At 40.9% G+C, this 9104-nt stretch overlaps 1 protein-coding gene across 3 annotated transcripts; it reads right to left on the bottom strand.

Annotated features, from left to right (window-relative positions):
• Positions 1-806: 806 nt before the first annotated feature.
• LOC109954758 (DNA replication complex GINS protein SLD5) lies at positions 807-6202 on the bottom strand. 3 transcript variants are annotated; one of them, XM_020590296.1, is made up of 8 exons: positions 5984-6202; positions 5812-5898; positions 4960-5073; positions 4764-4861; positions 4581-4669; positions 4329-4419; positions 4084-4188; positions 807-1780 (listed from the first exon to the last, which is right to left on the bottom strand). In XM_020590296.1, exons 1-7 carry the CDS (start codon positions 6080-6082, stop codon positions 4092-4094), a joined length of 675 nt encoding a protein of 224 aa, XP_020445952.1. In that variant the 5' UTR covers positions 6083-6202; the 3' UTR covers positions 807-1780; positions 4084-4091. The 3 variants fall into 3 exon arrangements, with proteins under 3 accessions (XP_020445952.1, XP_020445950.1, XP_020445951.1); XM_020590295.1 differs by lacking the exon at positions 807-1780 and adding an exon at positions 2896-3783; XM_020590294.1 differs by lacking the exons at positions 4084-4188; positions 4329-4419; positions 4581-4669; ... (2 more) ...; positions 5812-5898; positions 5984-6202 and adding an exon at positions 2027-3777.
• Positions 6203-9104: the final 2902 nt, after the last annotated feature.

Raw genomic sequence — 9104 nt, 5'->3', positions numbered from 1 at the left:
CGGTGTATCATTATCCATAAAATATTGAGGGTAGTTACTCTTGCTGGAACTGTTTCTAATCAATTTATTTAATATATTTCAAGTACCTCTCATATTATTTTTATTATCCTCTAATACTTTAGAGTAATATTGTTTCTTACATCTCCTCAATAACGCAATTAATTTGTTCTTATATGACTTATATTTTTCTTCCAACTTCTTTGATCTGTCTTTTTTGAATTCCTTATATAACGCATTCTTCTTTTTACATGCATTCTGTAATCCCTTACTCATCCACGGTTTCCCACTGTAATTCCTTTTGTTTTTATACTGCTTACGAGGACAGTTCCTGTCATATACTTTCTTAAATATATTTAAAAATTGCTCATATGCTTTATCTAAGTCATCCTCTCTGTAAACTGATTCCCAGTTTTGCCCCATAAAATCCTCTTTTAGCCTCCTTACAGCATGTTCATTCGTCACCCTCCTATAGAAAAGATTTGTTTTTGGCCTCTCTTTTCTATACTGGCCCTCATAAACCACAAATATCATTTATAAGTAATCCACTAGACATTTTGCTGTCAATATCATTAGTAAATATATTATCTATTAGTGTTGCATGCTGGGTTGTTACTCTACTCGGTTTTGTAATTTTTGGGTATAAACTACATCTATATAATGTGTTAATAAACTCCTCAGTTGCTGTGTGCTTGTTAGGATTCAACAAATCTATATTAAAGTCACCACATATGAACATTAATTTATGACTTATTGACGAGTAATTTTCTTCCAGCCAGTCATTAAATTTTTCTATGCTGGCTCCAGGTGCTCTATAGATACAGCTTATTACAACATTCTTCTTTTTTTCCAAAAGTAGTTCAACAGTCACACATTCTTTCATCTTTACCCAGGACTGTGTGTAAAAAAGCAGGGATCACATCTAGTCACATCAAGTCATGCCCTTTCACTTGGATTCTTTCCACAGCAGAGATGTGAGTTCACACACACTACAATGCTGTAATTCTGTCCATTGTTATTGTCCCAAAAAGGCTCGCTATGTCCTCCTGGTAAATAACTTAAACAGAATTCTATCTTCCGTTTGGCATCTATCACTTTAGGAATAGCAACGTCAAATTCAAAGATGTCAGTCTGAGGTCCTCCGAAACGTTTCTGCAGGTACACACAGGGCACGTCTCTGTAGCTCTGCCATGAGTCATAGGTGATGCGCACACGCACATCTTTCTGGAAACTGATGCTCCTGACTCGGACCGTACCTTGAAGGGCCTGTTCAGTAACACTGCACTTCTCCAGGATAATCATGCTCTCTGCCAGCTTGGCACGAAAGGCTTGGAAATCAGCAGAGGGCTGTGGGAAGCCCAGTTTGAGCTGTGTTCCTGGGCAGCAGGTGCTGACGGTGCAGCTGTAGCCGTCCCCTGTCATGCTCCCCAAACCCTGGAGCCATGGCAGTAAGTCGAGGTCACACTGGTCCTCTTCATCAGAAAATTCTCGCACGGCTGTAAGAGACAGCCCTTTTGAGTCAGCAAAAACGACATGTTTATTCTTGTTTGGGATCAAAACGTCATCATCCAAGAAACCTGAGAGAGGGTGGGTCACATAGCCTTGGTTCAAGATGTCAGAGGGAAGCTGATCTGAAACTGGAGGACGGATGCAAGGGCGCTGGGGTTTCAGGATGGGAACCCACACGTGAGGACACAGTTGTTTACGTTGGTTCAAGCACAGCCTGACAGCAATCTCCACGAGCCCGGCTGACAGGGACCAACCTCCAACCAACGGCAGGACACTTGCAAAAAATACAGTGATTTCAATAAGACCTCTGCCTTCTAAGTGTGATTAAACTTTGGTATATACTACAACTGTGCTGCTGCTGCTGCTGGGTTGTGAGGTGCATTACGGAATGCATCACAAGATTAAGGTATGATAGTGACATAATTACAATTCACCCTCCTTTTTTAACAATAACTTAAGAAGTGATGCAAGAAAATTCACCGCACAACAGTAGAATCACCACACAATCATAAACACTTACTTTGTACTGGACATCTCTTGTGATGACTAGTGGGAAGTTTATCCTCTGTTTTGTTCTCAAATCTCAATAATCTATAAATTTTACTTGCAAGCTCTCATGAGCAGCACAATGTACTGTGCGGTCTCAGTCATCTCTTTGCCCTCACAACAACCCAACAACCTGGCACAGCCTATTTATAGTCATGTTGTATACTCCACCCTCTTCACTCTGCTGACCAATCAGCCCAGTATTGTACTTCTGTGTTCTGCTGTTTATAGATCTGCATATACCAGAGATTTTAGATACATTACAGTAACTGTCCATATTTTATATGTATGTGGTGTGATTCCTTATTTTACTCTCAAGCCAAAAACATATTACACCATTGTGTTTAGCTGTGATGATTCATGTAAAAGCAAAGCTCTGTATTGTTACAGCAGAAATGGCTATGGTCTACTCTACGTACAAGTATTTTGACTCCGCATTCTGGAAACTATCGCTGTCATCGAGGGCTTCTCAGACATTACAACAGACGCAGAGCCCACTGAGTCCAGGACTTATATCCAAGACCTCTGCTAGCTGGGTCGTATCCTGAAGGGATTGCTGTCCCATAACCCGTCAGCGTGAGGAAGGGCTATGTTACAAACCGCTCAGCATGACAGTCACCTAAATGGGGAATCAAATCCACTCTGTATTAATGGAGTAAAATGAAACACACACCACTTGTAGAAGTCCTAGATGTAGATGTATGTGGACACCAAAATTAAGGACGCTTTGATGACTTAACAATAAAGGGCTTACTAATCCTTCTAATGTATGACAAGACAAAAAGAATGGTGATTTAGGTCTAACAATAATGTCAGCCAGTCATAAATAATGAAATTACATCATTATCAGTAAATCATTATATTAGCTGGATCAGCAGTGCAGTACAAGAGGATTACACTCTGTTGACATGTACTTTGGTGTAGCAAAGCCCCGTCTTTCAGTGCCTCATTACTTCCAATTATTGTGGGATTTGTAAGGGCAAACAATATACATCGATCGCTCCCTCAGAAACACCTACATAACAATTACAACACTTAAATCTTCGAGAAGACAATGTTCAACACATCCCCTTAGAGTGAAACTGTAAAAAGCATATAAAACAACTATGAATTTGGTAGTCAAGGTGAGAAAATGCACAGAAAGAATGTTAACACGATTTCTATTATTTATAATGACAGTAATGCATTTAGGCGAGACTGGCACTGCCTAAAATAACTTTCTTTTAAATGTGCGCACACACACATGCACACTAACATGCGCCTTGGGCTGGTAAACTCCGTGCTACCAAGTGATCTGATGAAGTTTCACCTTCACGTCATTTGATGCATCCTGGTGTTGAGCAGCAGAAAAAAGTCCAGTGATGCAAATCATTTGGATACAGTGACGAATTAACACATTAGACAGTCTTCACCAGCCTCATGGGCCCCAACACACCAGAACACATTATAATGACGTAACTAAACTGTTGCGACATGATTTAAAATACTGAAAACTAACACCGGAGCACTGCAATACAGGGTTCAATCACAACCATCACTTCTCACTAGAAGTGAACTTCCAGTCAATGTTCATATTTTCCACAGAATTACACTTGTGCCATAAATGTCTCCAGAGGTTGGTCCTTAATCCTGACGACAGCAGTAAAGGACTTGTTTCCTGACATGATCTCTGCAGATCAAACTGGACGTTCCTTACTACCACAATGCAATGAATATCCACACCCACATGACCTATAACGTAAACATTACTACATGTTAGTTGTACTTCATTGTAAACTGTAGTCAGGTGAGATGAACAAGCTCAACATATTGTCAATATACTGTCGTTGGAAGAAGAGACATTTTTCTTTGATAATTTGTTGCCAAGAGACAATGAACAAAACAAAAATACAAGATAGCTAAACATAGTCTCTGCAAAGCAGCTGCTTATGTAAGATCTGCAGAAATGAATTAGCAGATGTCTGTGTAAAAGGGTGTGAGGGTAGTACTGAGTTAATGAGGAAGATGATAGTCAAACTTGTTGTTACTTACTTCCACATTCAAATTAACTGTACAGCTCCACTTGAAACAAGCGGTGCTATAGTTCGATACCGCATTAGGTGCTGGGATCCCTCTTCAAGATCCACAACGTACTCTCTGATAGAAGAGACATGGCAGAGATCAGAACAGTTGTTTTAATATCTATGCAGAAAACCAGAGCAGTACTGAATGTGAGGTAACACTGCCACCTATTGGGTTTAAAAAACTGACAAGTAAAATGTAGATGAACCAAGTACCTCTGATCATCTGTATCAGGTTCGACCAAGATGTTTTCCTGTCTCTCCTTCACCCGCAGAAACACAAAGGAGTCCAAGCAGGGCTCAGGCACTGAGATTACATTAGAATATGTGGGATTTACTGTGATGGTCAGAGAAAATGTCACCCTCTGCCAGTGCATGCTAATGGCAGTATTTCAGTCATGGGTCATCCAAGATCAAACAAATGCAGTAGGAGGAGAAGCTGCGAGGTAAAACTAGAGGAGATGTTACCTGCTTGGAGCATATCCACTGTCTGCAGGTTGGGGGGCATGCGTTTCAGAGCTACAGCCTTCAGGTAGGTTTCTGTGTTGGCGTAGTACCTGTGCACTCAAATGAACATAATTTTAATCCCAAGTGTCATGAAAACAGCTGAGGTTTAGACAAACAATCCCAGCTTTATTAAACTATACTCACTCTTTGGCAAAGGTAAACTCCTCAGGTGAAAGCAGAGAGGGATCTCCCTCACCCCGAGACTTTTCTTTCTCCAGGACATGCGGGAAAAACTTTTCAATCTAGACACATGTAGCACAAACATCTGGTAATTTTGTTCAACGGGCACTTGGTGAGAGGAGAGCGTTACTTTGGAGGCTCTACTATTGACTTGACTGACCTTCTGCAGACGGGAGCGCAGGTAGCTGCTGAGAACAAAGCGGATTCTGTCTATTTCCATGTGATGGACGCTGGCCTTGGCATCACCCTTCTTCACCCGCTGCAGGTTAGCTTCCTGTCAGCATAAAGGTCACAACAACGCTGTCAGAAAGCAACATTTCTTTTGTTCAGTATATCTTAGAATAAACCAGAAAAACAAATGTTTTGCTATATGTTAGAATATGACTGTTTTACTAGAATTCATTCATTGTACGTTGATTAAATGTGTTTAATGCTTGAATGAATCCGGATCTAGTACTTGGACTCCAACAGCACCAATGTAATCTAAGTCACACATCTACAAATATTTGATACTCATCATGGTTACATTTTGAGTAACATTACTTGAATATATCAACCTCATCCCACTTCATGTTTCCAATTCACTACATTTCTTGTACTTTTCACTTACTGTACTTTAGACCATACAGAACAGAATATAAAAGGGTATTGCACAGCACCATAGAGTAAAACTGCCTTGACTACTTTTACTTTTGATATTTTAAGTACACCTTGCCATTACTGAATGATGCCCTCTACATATGGTATGCCACTTTAATCCAAGTTCAGTGGCAGGTCTTTGTTTTTTTTTAACAAAGCGACATTAGTACTTTCACTGGACCGAACGGTGAATGACCTGAATACTTTTTCCAGCGTTGCAGTTTAATTAACCATGAAAACAATCGTTGGCTGCAGCCCTACACTGTACTTCCTTTACTCTCTTGTTTGTGACATTTAGAAAAGTAGGCAGACTCTTGAGTCTGTCTGAACATGCAGAACCCACACAGCAGGAGGTATTCCCCAATACATTTACCATGTGAGTCAGCTGCTCCATCACACACTCCACCACCTCCGATTTGTTCTCTAGCAGCTCTGGTGAGAACTTCTCGTTCAGCCAAGCCTGCGAGGTACACAGAGGAATACAACTGTGAAGATACTGGTGCGCTACATGTCGAATGGGGACAATTTGGTTAACATCAGCTCACTTCTTCCAGTTTGGCGATCAGCTCTGCCGGGGTCATAACATCCTCCTGACTGTCATCCTGGTTAATGTCGCTACCATCATCAGACAAACCACCCGACATAGTTTCCCTTTACGGAGCACAAAGTTACAACACCGACCTTAACAAAAACAACAATTGTGCGTTTAATCTTCAACTCAAGTTTGTACAGAGCCGCGCGTGTTTACTCAACTCCTAGTGTATTCGCGCCACTGCAACTCTTCTCGCGAGATATACACATATACTTGCTTCCCAGCGTTGGGCCTGTAAGGCAAGAATCCCAAGAGTTTGTGACTACTATGTACTATTGTAGGACGGGTTTTATAAAACATGCTTTAGTTTTAGATCTTAAGGCTTCTGTTCCTTTTGTGGTTGATCAAGACCTGTGTCTTTGCCACTGTAGAAGGCTGGATTTTAATACTACGTTGGAGTAGTGCTTCCTGAGAGTCTAAAGTCAGGGAAAATAAATTTTGTGCAGCGCTCTTAGAATATGTGGTAATGTAAATGTGTAGAGTCCCACACACATATAGAGATTCCCAGAGTTAACAGGTCATGTCTCCTCTGCACATCCCTCTCTTTCACACTTTATCTCTGCCAGCTAGTGTGAATTTAACAGAATCTTCATTTCTCCAGGTGATTCAGGCCACATGTGGCTTGAAGCTGAATCCCATTTGTCTTTATCTTTATCACTTATTTTCATCAATTATCTTGTATTTTTGTGGTGGCAGTGCCACTAGTCTATAGTGATGTTCAGTGTCACACATCACATCAACCTCCTCTGGACCTACCTGTGCCACATTAGCGGTTTAGGTAAATGGTAAGTGGTCTTATACTTGTATAGCGCTTTTCAAGGCTTTACAGCACACCCAAAGCGCTTTTACACTACTTGGCCATTCACCCATTCGCACTCCCAAACACTCACACATCGGTGACATCACCGGGAGCAACTGGGGGTTCAGTTATTTCAAGTATTTCCTAATCCTCTGGTTAGGAAATGACCCGCCCTACCTCCTGAACCACAGCCTCCCCCAGGAAGAAGGTGGGGGGGGGGGGCCCGAGGAGCTGCAGTCACTTTGTAAAGCAGATCAGCAGACAGTAATAGCACGGGTGGCATTCATACTAAGAAGCCTAGTTTGTGCTCAAAAACAGCACAGAGTAAACTCTGAATGCAAAGTAAAGACTTAAGAAAAGGGATTGCAGTTGCACTGTGCTAAAATAATACTTCTTTGTTTTCAGTTGCGAAATTGTGCTTGAACCACTGCCTATTTTGTCATTGTTTTCTAACTCATACATGTCCTAAATTAGTGTCTTTCTACTACTGACCTACTCATGTAAACCTGTTAAATAATAATGACCACTCTATCCAACTTGTCTCTAAATAAAGACTCCCCTGACAATCTTAGAGAATCCACTTTAAAATGCCCCAAACTATTTTGATTTCTTTTATATCCCAGAAGTTTCAAACTTCCTGATGACATGAAATAAAGCAGATTTGTACATGAACAGTAAATGCACATATTGCTTCTAAAATTCCCATTCCCTGTCTTTGATGCAGCATTGCAAACCCGGTTTAGTTTCGCTGAGGTCCATGAAGTCAGACGCAGGTGAGGAACTGCAGGGTAACATTATCAACATCATTCAGTTCAGTCAGTGTAACATCTGGCCCAGTTTGGAGCTGGTGTCATTGCATTGCTTCTCAGTGTGTTTCTCAAGTTTTATTCACATGGATCTTATACACGACATGCTTTTCTTAATGTAGCAGCCCCTAAGCACGAAGACCAGAGTGTATTTTAATGCATCTGAAAGATTTCAGTGTGACGTTAGTTTGGTTTGTGGGTTTAAATAATAATTTACTGCACATAGTCTAGTTTAACCTTCCCAAATGACAACTTTCTTCTCTAAACAGAAGTGATGTTTCACTTTGGAAACGTTTAAAAAAAAAAAAGAAAGAAAGACGAGTGTCTGGATTTTTAAAACCAGTGACAGGGAACACTGTAAAATTACATTCACAAAATACAGTATAAAAGGTTTTTCTCTACGAGCTTTCTTTTTATGTAAAATAAGTAATGAGTGAGTCAAACAGACTGGTGATCAGTGATCAGGTGATTGTCCTGAGATGAAGATGTCACCCACACACAATGAATTTATCTGCTGTACACAAATTCATAAAAAAAAAACAGTATTGTATAAGGGCAAAAACTCAAGTATGGCTCTATATTTTGTGGTTTTTATTTTCAGGATGCCAATGCTGTGGCGATCACATGGCCTGATGTCAAGTCACTACAGTGAATGAGAGAGTACCTGGTGGATCAGCCCCCGTCAGACTTTCGGAGGATGCCGACTGCTTGTCTCTCTTTGCCATTATGACCCATCAGCCCACAGGCGGCTGTAGGATGCAGGTTGGTAGTATGGGTGCAGGTTGTGGCGGGGATAAAGAGAGGCCGAGATGCCATGGTCTTGCAGCAGCTGCAGGAATCACAGAGCCACTAATGTTGGTGTGTGTGTGTGTGTGTGTGTTTATGGGTGTGTCACTGGTATATAGCAGTAGAGGACAGATTATTTAATATCATCTGTGCGCTGGTTGCTTGGCAGCTCGTGGGAGAGGGAGAAGAGATGGGTGCCATCTTTTCTGTTGACCAGTAAATTGTGTGGATTTTTGCAGAGTGTTCTACATTATGACTGACTGGTAAGATGATGGTTTGCTTCTTCAATAAGTGACCAAACATAGGAAGCCGAGCTTGTTTGGACAAACAGACCTGCCTTCTCTACTGCTCAGCAGCTGATTCTTAGTTTAGACAACTGCTGCAACACAATGTATGATTTTGTTGAACTGAGGCTATTTTAGTAAAACTATTGTCTGTTTTCATTTTGTCATTGGTAAATAATTTTAAGACTAGCCCACAGTTTAAATGTGAGAAAGTGGGAGAACACTGGTTGTATTTTTTATTTCATTTTATTTGTATCTATTTATTTAGATAGGGGGGTGCTGTTTTCACGATCTCCTCTGAAGGGAGGCTCACCTCCCCACACTTTGAAAACCCCTGGTGTAAAGCTTGGTAAATGTTATACAGTGTATTGGAGGCAGAATGTGGCACAGGTAGCCTAC

Source organism: Monopterus albus, unplaced genomic scaffold (assembly GCF_001952655.1).
Source record: "Monopterus albus unplaced genomic scaffold, M_albus_1.0 scaffold12.1, whole genome shotgun sequence".
In the NCBI taxonomy this organism is placed as follows: domain Eukaryota; kingdom Metazoa; phylum Chordata; class Actinopteri; order Synbranchiformes; family Synbranchidae; genus Monopterus; species Monopterus albus.
The sequence above is the reverse complement of the archived record's forward strand: the minus strand, read 5'-3'. Positions and strand labels throughout refer to the sequence as shown.